This window comes from Platichthys flesus, chromosome 13 (assembly GCF_949316205.1).
Source record: "Platichthys flesus chromosome 13, fPlaFle2.1, whole genome shotgun sequence".
Lineage (NCBI taxonomy): Eukaryota > Metazoa > Chordata > Actinopteri > Pleuronectiformes > Pleuronectidae > Platichthys > Platichthys flesus.
The window spans coordinates 21,945,776-21,963,312 of record NC_084957.1 but is presented as its reverse complement, the minus strand read 5'-3'; the positions used below and the strand labels follow the sequence as shown (position 1 = coordinate 21,963,312).

Sequence of the window (17,537 nt, the reverse complement as noted above, 5' to 3'; positions counted from 1 at the left end):
GTCACATGTCATCTCTGTGCATGACTGTGGACGGATGGAGGGATGTTTACACGTCAGCTCTGCCTGCACCTGAACTCATGCTGCTCTTTCTGGACTGTTTACTGACACAAGAAATATATTTATCATCATTAATTATAACCATTTTTATTTTGTGATTTATAATTTTCACACAATCACATAAAACCGTGTTTATACATTCAGAGCTGCTAGTTCAATTTGATCAGTAATCTCAAAATACAACATCTAGGACCAGTTGGACGTGATTCCTTTCACCCTGATGATCATGTGTCATAATTTTATAAAATTAAATAAACATAATAAATCTTCATAAAGGAGAAAAATGGAACCAGTCATAGCCGGATTATTCAAATAATAATGATATGTGTTTATGTATTAATATTTGATTTGATAGGGTCTGTGCTTATTGATCAACCGACAGTATAATGGGAATGAGCTTGAGTTAGCTTTAATGCAAATTTTATCTAATCTAGTTCTTCAAAGATTAATATAAATTTAAACATGAAATTGAATGAATCAAATGTGTGTGTTTGCGTGTTTGTGTGTGTGACAGGTTCTTCATCTTTGCGGCACAGTCTTGAGTCTCAGCACTATCTGCAGCAGAGGCCTCAACCTTAACCTCATGTTATTATGTACATTGTACTCTAAATGTATATCATTTATATATATATAAAAATATATATAATCTATATTTTGTATTCTTGTGTTCTTTCAAATCGTCAATAGTGTGATGCCTTGCTGCTGTAACACAGGAATTTCCCAGTTTAAGATCAATAAAATCTATCCATCTGTCTATCTAAATATCTATACATCAATCTTCCTATCCGTCAGTCAAGCTCAAATTTCCTCCATCACATCAGTAGTGTGGAAACATTTACAATTACTTAATGACTGAAGCACAAATCTGCAGGAGCTTCATTTCTCAAAACGCATAGGGCTGTATTTATCTTGAAGCAGCAGGTCCCGGAACGTAAACAAAGTCTGAGTCAGTTTGGAAATTTTACAAAAAATACTAAGCTTTGAATTCATCGTCTATTTACATTATACTGCTCGTATTTCTGAAATATTGACAGAGAAATTAGGTCATCGACTAAGATGTTGCACCAAAACGGCGACACATGAGAGAAATATGAAATGATGTGTCTTTACTTTGCATATATTTACCATCACAGCGGAGGATTTAATATAAATGTTTATTCTGAGGTTATTGTTATGGTTGAGCAAGGGGCCTGTTTTTTATGATATTTAGAATTCAACTGTTTTTTTTTTTCAATAACGAATAATAAAATGTAGAATCACAACAAATTAATGATAATGAACATTAATGATCCCAAACCGTTTAAACCGCCACACGAGAATACAGAAAACTTCGGTCTGATTCTCTGAAGGGCGTTTTGAGAGAAAATGGCGCAACACCGAGCACGAGCCGGTGAGTCAGTGTCATTGAAATTAAACAGAATATAAATACTAACGATGAAATGTGATTTTGAGTTATTTTCCCATTTTTCATTCTTCAGAAACTGTTACATAAAGAAAATCAGAGGGAGAGGTGTTAGGAGAAGAGGTTAAAATCATTCTGCTGCTGCAGGCCTACAATAATCCTCAGGCTTTAAACCAGCAATACACACACACACAGAGAGACACACACAAACACACGTACACACAGGAAACATACGAGGAATAAATACACAATTTAACATGTTAAGTCTAACTTGAAAACAAAACCATTCGAATTTGAATAAGATTTTTAATTCTCATAAGAAGCCGTTTTTTTCTTTCCTGGAACTTTCCACACTTTTTTTACGATTATTATTGTAACTGGTGGTTAAATGAGAGTTTACGTCAATGCTCAATTCTATTAATAATAATTATATTATAATTAAATAGGACTTACGCTCTCTGGACCGGTTTTCTCCTCTTGCGTCCTGCATACATGACGCTGCTCTTATATAAGCCTCTGACGAATCCCCTCAAACACACTGAGCCTCGTCTACATGTAAAAAATCTGCTGTAATCCTTCAGATCAACACTGGAAACACATTGTTCAGTAGAGTCAAATAAAATAAAATAAAGGCAGCGCAGGGGGAGCAGGTCTTCTTCTGCTCTGCCTGGTTTTTAAGCGTCAATTCACTTCAAAATCTGGAACAAGTGTCGCATCAGGATTAAATCCACTGGAAACAGAAAAGATGGAGAGAAACAGACTCGTGTGTTTCCATCAGCTCCAACATCAACTCGCTTCAAGTCCAGAGATGTTGTGTTTTCATCCTGAGGAGAAACAAGTGAGAAGAAGATGCGGAAACTGCGCGTAAACGCTCCTCATCCTCCCTGCGCTGTTTTAACGCAACGAAACAATTGGGAAATCTGTCAGAGAAACGTTCATCAGATTCTACATTTTATCTTCTGTTATAGCGAGGCTCCGCAATTAGCGCAAACACATGAGCACGAGAGGCGGAGGGTGGGAGACCGGGGGCGCGCATTCCACTGGCGGGCACGCCCGACACAGATTTCTAACGGGGCGCGCGCCCCGGAATCGTCTTATGTAGGTTCAGGGTAGAGCGGGCACGCGGTGGTTGCGCGGGCACGTTGGAGAGTCTCCTAGAAACACAGGCCGGGCGGGTTCACGCTTGCGCCCTCCCGAGCCGGGCATATCGTCCAATCAGCGCGCAGCGGAGAGAAGGAGGTTTATGTTGAGCCGCAGCTGAATGTGGGTCAGAGGTGAGAGTGTTAAATAATGTAGGTGAGGACAGAGGGAGGAGGAGGTGAGGAGAGAACAGAGTGAGGAAAGAGAGAGGGAGGCCAGAGGGTGGAGAGCACCTGAACTGGTGAGGAGGGAGTGGGGACAGAGTGGGGACAGAGAGAGGGAGGACATAGGGAGGAGAGCACCTGAAGTGGTGAGGAGGGAGTGGAGACAGAGTGAGGACAGAGAGAGGGAGGACATAGGGAGGAGAGCACCTGAAGTGGTGAGGAGGGAGTGGGGACCGAGTGAGGACAGAGAGAGGGATGAGGGAGGAAGGAGAGCACCTGCCGAGGGGAGTCCAGCTCACTAATGATAGTTCAATTTCTATATGTTATCATAGATGCTGTATCTGCATGTTTACTTCTACAGCTCAGAGGTTTGGTCCTTGAACGATGATGATGTCCACTTCAACCCTTCTTTAGTCAATTATTTAGTGTAGATGGATGAATATAGTCGTATTTATGGCACAGGAAAATAATAAGTGAACCTTAGGATATTCTGCCTTTGCAGGACAGTGAATATTTCAGCCCTGACTTTTGGCGTTATGTTGTTTTTCCTCTCAGGTTTCATAGAGCTTTCATTATTTTTACCAATCAGCAAGGCACCATGTATGTCGCCTAAGAGACGAGAGCCAGGGCAAAAAATTCCAGGGTCCGCTACTGCTCACTGGCAAAGACTCAGACAAATTAATCGACAATTTCTATCAGCTCAGATTTTCAGCATTTAACCGTTTTGCAAATAAATAGAATTTGGACTTTCGACTAAAGCACTGATCAACCGTGAGAACGTGCAGGATGTGGTCAGATGGTATGAAACATGATTGTGTTTTGAAATTAGACACAGACTTGACTCTAAATGTGCAACTATGGAAATGCAAACATTGTGTCTGTGACCAGGTCAGACCCCTGAGGCTGCTGAAGACTCCCCTCCCCTTGACTGTGTTTTTACTGTTTTATTTGAAAAGTAAGGTCTTCCTCCTTTTCAGGAAGATGTCGAAGATGTTTAACTGTAGATTTAACCACAGTTTCTGACCCAATAGTGGGACCAATGCTGGTGTTGCCAGGTCGACAATAAGAGACATTTAAGGTTCCCCGGAAGATGAACCATACATGGTCTTTGTTCGCTTTTTGCAAAACATATCTACAATCCAACAAACACATTTAGTGGGTACATTCCTGTTCCCCAAAGGATAGACCCTTGTCATTCATAGAACACATGAAATTGAAATAATTGCAATAAAATAAAACAATTTATTTAATAATGTAAGAATGAAACTGAATAAAAATACAGAGGATGTGTCCATAACATGCTCCCAAAGTACAAGTACATCTACAGCCTTACTAGTGGTGAGGGTGAAATTACCTATCCTCTGGGGAACATGAATTTCCTCAGAATATTGTTTCACATCTACCTGTTAGCTTTAACATGTATTAGGTGAAAAGTGGACATTTTGTTTAGAGGACATTCTTCCTCCTGCTTCAGCTTCCTTTATGCTCGGAATTGTCTCCAGCGTCGAGCACTTTGAGCTCATGTATTCGTTGTTTGCCGTCCTCCAGGAGCGGAGGGCTGGAAACAAGGAAGGGTTTGTGTTTGTTTGGACACTCTTATGTCCCGAGGGATGGACGCCACCACAACTGTAAATGTGATTTTCATGCTCCAAGCCTGGCAGTGTCCGAGAACAGAGAGCTGTGGTCGGGTAGGGTCTGTCTCCTGGTCAAGGTCGTCCTGTTGGCCTGCAGGGGAGTGTGCAGGCAGCTGAGAACAACACACCAGGAATGTGTGTTGTGTAAATGTGAATGTTGTTCTGTAAACTATCATTTAAATTGTGTCCAAAACTTATCTAGAACAAAAAAAAAAACATTATAGTAAAATAATTGTGAAAGTAAGAACATTAATTGTTTATTATTTTTTTATTTGCCTTTATTTAACCAGGTCGGTCCCGTTGAGATACAATGACCTCTTTTGCAAGGGAAGCCTGGCCAAGACAGCAGCATACAAAATGTCAAACAGTCACAAGACACACACAAATCACATAACACAGATCAAAAAGATAAGTTCCCTGTTCCCTTAAGATAAGGCAACAGGACTAAAGCTCCGGATTCCCACCAAAACAAGAACAAGTGTGGAATCAAGCCGCTCCAATTTCTCTCACACGAGTCTTCAAAGTGTCAAGGTTTATGAGCTCCTTTAACTTTAGGGTTTTTTGCAGTACATTCCAAGCAGCAGGTGCAGCGAACTTAAAACAGTGCTTACCAAATTCAGTGTGTATTTTGGGCATAATTAATAAATAAGGCTCATTTGAACGTAAGCAGTAATTGCTCTGGGATTTAAAGATGTACTTACATAAGTAGTGATAATGTCACTTTAGAAAGTACAAGAAAAGGGGGTCACGTGATGGCGGCGAGCTGAGCGGACGTTTTTGTCGGAGCTCCGTGCCACTCGGTGCTAATTTACCCATTATCCTGATAACATCCAGGCGCTACAAGACATTTTTGTTATGAGCGTGATAGGCTATGTCCTTGGAAAACTTTTGGCCACAGTCTTTCGACGAGATGGGAAGAACCAGAGGTAGTAAGGATAAAAAAGACCCCCGTCCGAGCCCGGCGACGACACACAAGATGGCGACCTAGCCGAGCCGGATTCCGTGGATGGACTTGACCCTGCCCTTGCTAAAGATCTGACAGAATGACCTCCAACATTATTAAAGTTATTGATGAAAAACTCGGTTCTTTGACCAAGACTATCCGCAAACATGCTACGGAGATCCAGGCAGCTAATGAGCGGCTAGATGAAGCAGAGGCTAGGCTATTAGTGGTTGAAAACACCTCCGCAGCACAAGAGCCAAGGATCGTGGAGCTGGAGAAGCAGGTCAGCGCCCTCACGGAGAGTTTGGATATGGCCGAGAACTACAGCAGGCGTCTAAACATCCGAGTCGTCAGCTTGGCGGAAGGTACGGAGACTGGGCAGCCGGTGGAGTTTTTCGAGTCTTGGCTACCCGCGTCCTAAAGATGTCCACGAAGGCCGGCCGCATAAAGCTGGAGATGACCAAACGCTCCCTCGCACCGAAGCCGGACCCGAACAGGAGACCAAGGTTGCTGCTGCTGCGATTCCACGTGTTTAGAGACAAGCAGAGAGTCATGGAGGCGGCGCGCCAGGCGAGTCAGGACGGATCCAAGGTCTCTTTTTACAGCGTTTTTTCCTCGACGGTGATGAAGAAACGTAAGGCATTTGATGCAGTGAAACAGCGGCTTCGAGAGCGAGGGATGCCGTATGCTATGCTGTTCCCGGCTTCTCTCCAGGTGACTCATGGAGGCTCCAAAAAGAGGTTTTCCACCCCGGAGGAGGCACGCGCTTTCATTGAGTCTCTGCCTGGATGATAACTTTGCGGACGGTCGTAGCTCTTCCACCTTGGCTGGCAGATCATGCTCCTTTATTTTATTTTTTCCCTAGATGTCGCTTTTTCTTGAGCACTCTGAATATTGTGAACAAAATGAACATTTCCTAACCGAGTGGCGCGGCTGCTCGTAACGTGACTATCGCGTTTCCACCTTATTTCGTTTGCCCCCGTATGGAGGACTTTTTTCTTTTTTTTTGCATGCTTTTCATCATATGCCGTCAGTTCGCTATCGGTGAGTTTGAAAGCTGTTTGTATGGTGAACAGCCCCTGTTTATTTGGGGAACGACCCTCAGTTTGTTCTTCTTTGTTGTACATTTGTTATGTTTGTTTAGTGTAGTTCATGTGTTAAGCTCAGGACATGACATGTGTATAAGATTTTTGTGGGGGTATCAGTGTGTTTCTATTCCTGACAGGATGAATGTGGGCTTAACCCGCTCTGACTCTTTTATTCTGCCCTGGTGTCAAATAGTGTCTTATGGCCATGTCTGATTTATATAATATTAAGATCTGTTCGTGGAACGTCCGTGGCCTCCAAAAACCTGCCAAGAGGATGGCAGTATTATCATTTTTGAAAAAGGAAAGTGTTTCTATTGCTTTCCCCTAGGAGATTCACCTGGAGGACAAGGATAATGCTAGAATGCTAAGGAGCTGGGTGGGGCACGTTTTTGCCACCTCATACTCCTCCTTCAGTAGGGGCGTTGCCATTTTGATTAGTAAAAAGCTGGCATTTAGGTCTCTTGAGTGTGTCGAAGACAGCCAGGGCCGGTGTGTAATTGTTAAGGGAATACTCGCAGGGAAAGAGGTAACATTCATGAATCTATCTTGTCCCCCAGCTTACTCCCCTGATTTTCTTTCGAAGGCTTTTGCAGTTTTTATGGAGCGGGCCTCAGGTGACTCTTTTGTGGGAGGAGATTTCAATTGTCACCTTAATCCATCTCTTGACAAACTTCCATCTGACATTTCTCCCCCTTCTAAGCGAGCAAGGGTGCTCACTAATATATGTGTTGATATTGAATATTGTGATGTGTGGAGGCAGCTTCACCCTACTGATTCAGAGTTCACTTTTTTTTCGGCCCCACATAAAAGCCACACCAGAATTGATTACATTTTTATCCCCTCCTCAAAAATGTCTCTTGCTTTATCATGTACTTTAGGCAATATTGTGTTATCGGATCATGCCCCCCTTTATTTGGTGTATTCTCTCGCTGAGGACAGGGCATTGTCACGGTGCTGGAGATTTCAACCATACCTTCTCAAAGACAACCAGTTTATCTCCTATTTTACTTTTTTATTCTATCAACTCACCGTCCACAGATAATCCTTCTATCCTCTGGGAGACGTGTAAGATATACTCTTGTGGACTGATTATGTCTTTTGTTGCATCCAAGAGACGTGGGAAGAATGAACAGCGTAGACTTTTCGAATCTCGATTAGCTGAGCTGGAGAAAAATCATATATCTAGTCCTGATTTGCTTAAGGATAGCCTTACTTAACTCTGACCAAAAATTGCTCTGGAGGAATTTGGCCTAGGCGGCAATTTTGTGAATTGGATTAGGGTTCTATATAACACCCCGACAGCAGCGGTTTTGACTAATGGGCTGAGATCCGACAACTTCCCCCTCCACCGCGGGAATAGGCAGGGTGACCCCCTCAGCCCCCTGCTCTTTGATATTGCTATTGAGCCGCTGGCCCAAGCAGTAAGGCAAAACATTTTAATTTCTGGTATTTTCGTTGGTGATAAGGAACACAAAATTACTTTATATGCGGATGACATTTTGATACATTTATCACAGCCCCAAACTTCTGTTCCCTGCTTGATTGAGGTCATTTCGTCATTCAGCGCCTTTTCAGGATATAAAATTAACTTTGCAAAATCCGAGGCCATGCCGCTGGGGTCATTAACATGTGTTCCAGATATGGCTGAGCCCTTCCCGTTACGCTGGTCTCCCGCCGGTTTTGTTTAGTTAGGAGTGCATATAAAACCCACTTTTGGTCAAATGTTTAAGTCCAATTTCCCCCCCCTATTGGATGCTATAAGGGCGGACTTGGACCGCTGGGCTCCTCTCCCTCTCTCCTGGCTGGGTAGGGTTGCTCTTATAAAAATGAATATCCTGCCTAGATTGCTGTACCCACTGCGTATGATCCCTATCTTATTATCCAACAAGGTTATCAAGGTACTTGTAGGCTGGCTAAACTCCTTCATTTGGAGCAAAAGGAAGCCCCGTCTCAAGATGATAAAACTTCAAATGGCAGGTTGTGATGGAGAGTTAGATGTGCCCAATCTTAGATTTTACCAACTGGCATCACACCTGCGGGTGATTGCAAGCTTGCTCGATTTGGCACGATATTGAATCCTCTCAGTCAAAGTATCCCCTGTTTAATCTATTGTTTGTGAAATATCCTGAATCTGTTAAAAAATACTGTTCTAACCCTGTCACTCTTAGTACCATCAGAGCCTGGAGATCCATTCGCTCTATAGAAGGCCGGGCTCAATTATCGTCTCCTCTCATTCCCATTCTTGACAACCCGGACTTCCTGCCAGGCTGTGGCGATCAGGGCTTTAAAGTGTGGAGCACCCAAGGGCTGAAGAAAATGGGTGATCTATTTAAGGGCCAGACTTTGTTATCCTTTCAGCAGTTGCAACAAAAATTTGGTTTATCCAATCAGGGTGACTTTTACAGATATTTACAAATTAGAGATTTCATAGTTAAAGACACCACCTTAATGACTAATAACACGACTTCGTGTGTGGAGAGGACCTTGACTGGGCAGATTAGTAAGAAATGTATTGCTGTTTTTTACAGAGCTCTGAACTCTAGTTATCCTCTTACCTCACAAACCACCAAGCAAGCCTGGGAGAAAGATCTAGGCGTTGCCATAGATGATGCTGACTGGCGGAAGGTCTGGTCTCAGGCCATGAACATTTCTGTGTGTAACCGCACCAAATCCATACAGTTCAGAATTGTGCATCGCACGCAAACAACACCTGTTGTCAAGAACAAAATGGATTCTAATATCTCCCCGCTCTGCTGGAAATGCAGATCTGAGACTGGTAGTTATGTCCAATGCCATCTGGTCGTGTGAGATTACAAAGCTACTGGTCTAGTATTGTGATTGAGCTGACTGTTATCTTTGGTGTCCCAATACGGATGGACCCTATGTGCCTGATACTTGGTCTCCCGGAGGGTAGGATCACTGACAGTAAACACAGGAGACTTTTCAATATACTGTCTTTTGCTGCTAGAAAGAATATTCTGCTCTTCTGGAATAAGAATGTTGTTCCAACAAAAAAGTCATGGCACAACATTGTGATGGACTGCATTCCCAGTGAATACATCACATGCATGCTTCATTCAAAAATAGATTCCTTCTATAAGGTCTGGGACCCTTATTTGCAGCATATTGGGCCCACACTGTCATCCTCCTTGCTTTGTGGATTTCCCAGATCAGCCTAGCCTGTCTCTGTGACTTTGTCTTAAGTAGTTACGTGCACCTTGTGGCCTTGCTATGTTTGTATGCTCTGTATTGCCTTGTCTTGATGTGGGGGGGAGGGGGGGGACGGGCTGGAAAATGTGCCCAATGTCATTTATTTTTATTTTCTTAGTTATTTTGCATCTACTGTACCCACATGCCCACGTTTGTTTTGTTTTTTCTTCCTTTTCTGTCGTGTCTGAGCAGTTCTGTATGTTTTGTGTTATAAGAAAATGTAATAAAAATATTATAAGAAAAAAAAGAAAGTACAAGAAAATAACTGTTTCGATTGAATGATGCTGTGAGTATTAAACATATAAATCGTATAAAATTATCAATCTTTGTTGTGGCCCATATTTGACCCATATATCACAGATCTGGCCCACATGCAGCATGGAGTGATGGAGGACGCCTTCTATTTTCCAGATGTCGGCAACAAGTAAGCCAGAGTAAGACCACATGTCATGAGGTCCCTATTCATTAATCAGCATGGGCCACTTCAGGGTCACATCCAGATTACACCTTGCCGAGAGCACAGGACCAAAATGGCCAGAAGAGTTGCATCATTGCCTTAAGTGGCCCAAATCCGTACTTACACAGATACATACAACTTGCAAATTGATCAAACATTGGTAGACACGGTCATACAGGCACCGAGTCGATAACGTTATCAAATGCCATTTAATAAACTAGGCCGGCGGAGTGGTTCAAGCCTTGGATAATTGAAGACTCTTAATTGCTCTTTGAAATGTGGTTTTGAATGATTATTTAACTATATATGTCAGTCCTTCAATGTGTTTGGGATAGGGTTAACTGTCCCTTGAAAAACAGAATCGTCCCGTATTTAGGAACAAAAGCACTCGTCCGGTTTTGAGCTGAAATGGGACGCCCGTGGTCCCGTATTACTGTGATATTAAAAAAATTGTCAAAATTATGAATAAATCTATTTTAACCTTTGTTGACAAGACAAGATGAAAATGTTGGTGGTTGACTAAGTCACAATAATTTTTTTAAACATCATCGTATAAGGCCGTCATGAAGTGCCAGGAGCGGGCGAGTGAGTGTGTGAGTGTGTGTGTGTGTGTGTGTGTGCGCCCAGATAGCGCACCGGTGCCGGGACTCCGCCCCCCGCCCCGCTCACTCGCTCAGAGACACAGCCTTATTCATTACTCTTGTGCAAGTCGCTCCCAGCCACACATACAAACACACTCACAAGACCACTACGTTGCAATAACAACTATATTTCTGTCAGACAACTCACGTTTGATCATGTAATATATTTATTACAAACAGATTTAGTGTTTGGCGTCTAGGCTCCAACTTAATCACTCCCCCATATGATTACACAGGAATGATGGGAGTGATGAGCAAATACTTGTAACCAGGAGCCTACAGGTGGATGCTGGGCCTACAGGTGGATGCTGGGGTGGTGGAGGGACTGAAGCAATAGGTAGCAATACTGCAGCAGCAGTGCGAGCAAGAGGGGTTGATGGGAAATGTCTCTCTGGTTAAATAGACCACCTGATAAGGTGGGTGTGTATTATAGATGGTTGTGGAGATTGAGGTATGTCACATGATGTATGTCACGTGATGTATGTCACGTGATTGGCGCAGTGCAGCTCGAGTTGCCTGCCAGAACTAGCTCGCAGGCGTCGCCATATTTCTGTCAGACAACTCACGTTTGATCATGTGATATATTTATTACAACAGATTTAGTGTTTGACGTCTAGGCTCCAACTTAATCACTCCCCCATATGATTACACAGGAATGATGGGAGTGATGAGCAAATACTTGTAACCCCCCAAAACTGCACATAGTCAGAGCCTGACGTACGGATCGGTATCTGCTATGTGTGCGCCATTCACGGCCGCGGTGTGGCCATTCTCCCTAGGCGCATTGCCTGCAGGAGAATATGCTACCTAGTGAACTGTTATGTGTGCCATTCACTGCCGCGGTGTGGTCATTCGCTGTAGCCAAATTGTCTGCGGGGGAATATACTACCTGGTGAGGTTCCCTCCCTATACGGGAATATAGTGAACTTGTGCCCTGGCTATTCTCCATAGGCGCATGCCTGCTGGAGAATATGCTACCTAGTGAGCCTGTTATGTGTTCCACGCCACTGCTGTGTGGCCATTCTCCATAGGCGCATGCCTGCTGGAGAATATGCTACCTAGTGAGCCTATTATGTGTTCCACGCCACTGCGGTGTGGCTATTCTTCATAGGCGCATGCCTGCTGGAGAATATGCTACCTAGTGAGCCTGTTATATGTTCCACGCCACTGCGGTGTGGCTATTCTCCATAGGGGCATGCCTGCTGGAGAATATGCTACATAGTGAGCCTGTTATGTGTTCCACGCCACTGCGGTGTGGCTATTCTCCATAAGCGCATGCTTGCTGGAGAATATGTTACCTAGTGAGCCTGTTCTGTGTGCCATGCCACTGCGGTGTAGCTATTCTCCATGGCGCATGCCTGCAGGAGAATATGCTACCTGTGAAACTGTGATGCGCACCATGCACCCCCGTGGTGTGGTCATTCGCTGTAGGCACATTGTCGCTGGAGACTATATACTGCCTGGTGAGGTTCCCCCCAACTGCCCTGGCTGTAGGAGAATATATTGTGAACTTGGCACATGGCAACCTATACCCCAGAATTTAACACTCTAAGTCCAGCAAACCACCGGAAATGCAACAATTTATTTTTTATACCTCTGCTTCAACTTCTACAGACCTCAGAGTGACAATGGGCGCCACAACAACTAGGGCTGCACAATTAATCGAATTGCATGATCGTCAGCGATATTGACATTTAAAATGCGTGCTTTGCTACATATCCAATCAAGCGCTTTTTCGACTAACATTCGCTAAACACCAGAGGGAGAACAAGATGGGAGTTGTCATGCACGCACCATGCAGCGGTAGCCAGAACAAACGTTTTGTCTGCAGCCAGTTTCGTTATTTCTTAGAAGAGTAGAGACAGAGAGTAGCCAATCACGGTGTCGTGTGAAAGGTAAATCAATTATCAGGAGCAGAAGGCGAGGAGCTAGTCCTTCGAAAAGGATAATCATCCGTTGTTTGGTAGTTTTGGAATTTAGCGCAAGTGAAGATAAACAAGAACAAAACATGCCAGAGTGCGTTTAGAGTTGTGTTTGCGCCGCATAGCAATACAACTACCTTGTTTAACCACCTGAAAAAAAACAACCCACAAACCATAGTACAACAAGTGCATCAAGGCCAAAGGTAACATTACCTCCCTGAACCTCCATCCATGTCATGCCAGAAGTCATAAGAAAGTCATATATACAAGTTATTTACAATTATTGCATTCAACATCTATGAGGGCCCATTTGAGGGTTCAGTATCTTGCACAAGATTGAACCCCAACCTTTGGTTGGAGGAAGACCACTCTACCCACATATATATTATATTATATAATTGAATGTTTCCGGAATAACAAAACATATTACCTGCTAGCATTTGATTCCTTTGGGAAAGGTATTGTTGTCAGGAGACAGGAGCTTCAAGCCCATGGCTGGAGATTGGACTACAACTCCCATAATCCTGCTGGAGTGACGTACCAGGAAGTACTATAGCACGAGCGGGACCGTAGTTTGTTTACATCACGTGCAGGGAAGATGGCGTGTGATTCGAGACTGAATTGTTTCATTCATAACGTTCAGTGCAGACTTCATTCAGCAGAGGAAACAGGATGAAAGCCCCAGCGGATCCAGGCGCGCTCCCTCTGCCTCCGAGGGACAACATCCCGCGTTGAGGGAGAAGTTGGTAGAGCAGAGATGTCCCGGGAAGAATCCGTCAGCGAAGCTGCAGTCAGTGACGCTGCCACCAGCGTTTGTTTCGGCCTCGCGGAGCCGCCTTCAGTCAAGAAGTAGTTGAAACCAACTCGTGGCTCAGACCGGATGAATTAAACGCTTCGGGTGCGCAGCTCCTCCACAATGTGGTGCGCGCTGAGAGGCCCTCGGGAGGCCTGGCACATCATTCTGCAGCGCACATCATTCTGCGGCGCACATCATCATGCGGCGCACATCATCATGCGGCGCACATAGTCCTGCGGCGCACATCCTCGTGCAGCGCACACCATCCTGCGGGACACATCATCTTGGGGCGCACATCGGCGCACATAATCCTCGCACCTCATAGTCCAGCGCACATCATCCTACTGCTCAGATTGTCCTGCCATGCACATCGTCCTGCAGCGCACATCATCCTGGGGCGCAAATCGGTGCACATCGTCCCATCATCCTGTGGAGCACATCATCCGGAGGCGCACATCATCCGGAGGCGCACATCGGCGCACATCATCCTTGGGCGCACATCGGCACACATCATCCTGCAGCGCACATTGTCCTGCAGCGCACGTCATCCTGCCTCCCACATCATCCTGCTGCGCATATAATCCTGCAGCGCACATCATCCTGCTGCGCACATTGTCCTGCGGCGCACATCATCCTGCTGCGCACATTGTCCTGCGGCGCACATCTTCCTGCAGCGTACATCCTCATGCAGCGCACATCATCGTGCAGCGCACATCATCCTACTGTGCACATCAGCGCACATCCGTCATGCAGCGCACATAGTCCTGAAGCGCACATAGTCCTGCGGCGCACATCTTCCTGCTGCATACATCATCCTGGGGCGCAACTTGGCGCACATCGTCATGTGGCGCACATAGTCCTGCCATGCACATAGTCCTGCGGCGCATATCAATGTGCAGCGCACACCATCCTGCGGGCACATCATCCTGGGGCACACATCGGCGCACATAATCCTTGCATATCATCCTGCGGCGCACATCATCCTGGTGCGCACATCGGCGCACATCATCCTGCCGCGCACATCGGCGCACGTCATCCTGCTGCACACATCATCCTGCAGCGCATTTCATCATCACAGCACATCATTGCGCAGCGCACGTCATCTTGAGGTGCACATCAAACTGCGGTACACCTCATCTTGCGGCGCACCTCATAGTCCAGCGCACATCATCCTACTGCTCACATTGTCCTGCCATGCACATCGTCCTGCAGCGCACATCATCCTGGGGTGCAAATCGGTGCACATTGTCCTGTGGCCTACTGGCACATCATCTTGCTGCACACATCGTGTGGGGCACATCATCCTGTGGAGCACATCATCCGGAGGCGCACATCATCCGGGGGCGCACATCGGCGCACATCATCCTGGGGCGCACATCGGCACACATCATCCAGCGGAGCACATAGTCCTGCAGCGCACATTGTCCTGCAGCGCACGTCATCCTGCCTCCCACATCCTCATGCAGCGCACATCATCCTGCAGCGCACGTCATCCTACTGTGCAAATCAGCGCACATCCTTCATGCAGCGCACATAGTCCTGCGGCGCACATCATCCTTGTGCGCACATCGGCGCACATCATCCTGCTGCGCACATCATCCTGCAGCCCATTTCATCATCACAGCACATCATCCTGCAGCGCACATCATCCTGAAGCGCACATCATCCTACTGCGCACATCCTCCTGGGACGCACATCAGCGCACATTGTCCTTCAGTGGTGAAACTGAACCCTTTCAGGACCCAGAAAAAAATAAAATAATTGCTCTGCCAGAGTGTCTCTTTTGGCTCATTTTGCTGGTCCCAAACCCGGATAAAGGAGGAGGGTTGGACATAGAGCTAGCAATGCCACCCCACTTAACAGAGGCGCACATCATCCTGGGACGCACATCAGCGCACATCGTCCTTTCGACGCACATCATCGTGTGGCGCACATCATCCTGCCTGGCACATCATTCTGCAGCGCACATCATCATGCGGCGCACATCATCATGCGGCGCACATAGTCCTGCGGCGCACATCATCGTGCAGCGCACACCATCCTTGGGACACATCATCCTGAGGGCACATCATCCTGGGGCGCACATCGGCGCACATAATCCTCGCACCTCATAGTCCAGCGCACATCATCCTACTGCTCAGGTTGTCCTGCCATGCACATCGTCCTGCAGCGCACATCATCCTGGGGCGCAAATCGGTGCACATAGTCCCATCATCCTGTGGAGCACATCATCCGGAGGCGCACATCATCCGGGGGCGCACATCGGCGCACATCATCCTGGGGCGCACATCGGCACACATCATCCAGTGGAGCACATAGTCCTGCAGCGCACATTGTCCTGCAGCGCACGTCATCCTGCCTCCCACATCCTCATGCAGCGCACATCATCCTGCAGCGCACATCATCCTACTGTGCAAATCAGCGCACATCCTTCATGCAGCGCACATAGTCCTGCGGCGCACATCATCCTGGGGCGCACATCAGCGCACATCATCCTCACGCACATTATCGTGCAGTGCACATCATCGTGAGGCGCACATCAACCTGCAGCGCACATCATCCTGCGGCACACATCATCCTGCGGAGCATATCATCCTGAAGCGCACATCATCCTACTGCGCACATCCTCCTGGGACTCACATCAGCGCATATCGTCCTTCAGCGCACATCATCGCCTTCGTCGCACATCATCCTGCGCCACACATCATCCTGCAGAAAATGTGCGCACATCATCCTGGGGCGCACATTGCCGCACATCGTCATGCCGCGCACATAGTCCTGCGGCGCACATCATTCTGCAAATTAGGCGATGACGTCTTTTAGTGACATCTAGCAAAATTTAGGACAGCCAATAGTTACTTTCATTACTGAGTAGTTGGCAACACTGACAGTGAGATCAGAGCTCGTTCACGTGAAGCAGCCACTCACTGACTCACCAGCTGCTTTTTAACAGTGGAAACAGTGAAAACACAGAGTTTCTCCGGTCTCAGCTGCTCAGAGATCAGCGCCGCAGCTTCTTGATCATAGCAGAAGCTGCAGCTGGTTTCTACCGAGCTTCAGTATCTGTGTTCGCCTCCAGTCTGACCTTCTCTCACTTTTTGTTTTCACATTCCCTCGCAAAAATATATACGATTGCATTTATGTCGTTTTTTATTTATTTAAAAATAGGGTACTTCTTATTTCATACATTTCAAATATGGGGAGGACTCAAATAGCCCTACATAGTTCTGTGTTTAATTTATTTCAAAGTAGGCCGATTCTTGTGTGTTTTCTTCTCCTCTTCATAAGCGTTTGGTGTTTTCCTTTGTTGGAACTGGTAAAAATAGCAATAAAATGTCAACAGTTTGCTTTATTGTTGTTCTATAATTTCATAAATGCAACAAACTATGGTTTAGTAAAGTATAACTTTGAAGCGTATATAAAACCAAAATTAACACTGCTTTATATGAAGATTTACGGGAAACTTGTCTAAGTAATTCAGAGGCATAAAATTCACAAAGAAGCATTGGTATAAAATGCTTCATCAGAGGAACCTTTTCTCAGAGCTCCTGAGATAAGGCTCCTCTCTGGGAAACAAATTTGGATTTTGAATGCTCACATCACAAAGCAAACGTTTAAGGACACATTTTATGTTTTTTCAGTTACTTTCTTCTGTTGCATTATGAAAGTTTTGTTTTGTGAATGTAGAAGTTCTGTAAAGTCAAAAAGCCTGTGTTAAAGTGAGCACCACGCTCCACCACAGAAAACACTGAAACTCCATTAAAGTTAAAGGAGCAGTTTTTTCTACTGCTGGTATGTGAGGACAGGGAGACTGCCCCCTCTGGTGGATACAAGTTAAACTTTCACTAAGCCAGGCAACTTCTCTTCATCACCAGCACATTTTTCAGCATTCAAGGTGGGGGTTTAGAGTGGGTTCCCGGGCTTGGCTGGTGTTGGAGAATTTTTTCTACCATGTATCGTATTTTTCTTAACAAAACATGTGGGACATTTCTAGGCATTCTTGCTATAATGCAAAGTGCCTACAAGTGTCCCATGTTATTTTTTGTTTTGTTTTTACCTAACACAAAGAGTGAGACATTTCTA

General features: G+C 45.5%; 1 protein-coding gene across 1 annotated transcript in view; it reads right to left on the bottom strand.

The window, feature by feature from the left end:
• The window catches only part of LOC133967458 (aryl hydrocarbon receptor-like), a 41,249-nt gene extending 38,791 nt beyond the window's left edge, over positions 1-2,458 (bottom strand). The window contains exon 1 of the mRNA XM_062402920.1: positions 1,913-2,458. Within this exon, the coding sequence (XP_062258904.1) occupies positions 1,913-1,953 (41 nt within the window). The 5' untranslated portion in view covers positions 1,954-2,458. The remainder of the gene's footprint in view (positions 1-1,912) is intronic.
• Positions 2,459-17,537: the final 15,079 nt, after the last annotated feature.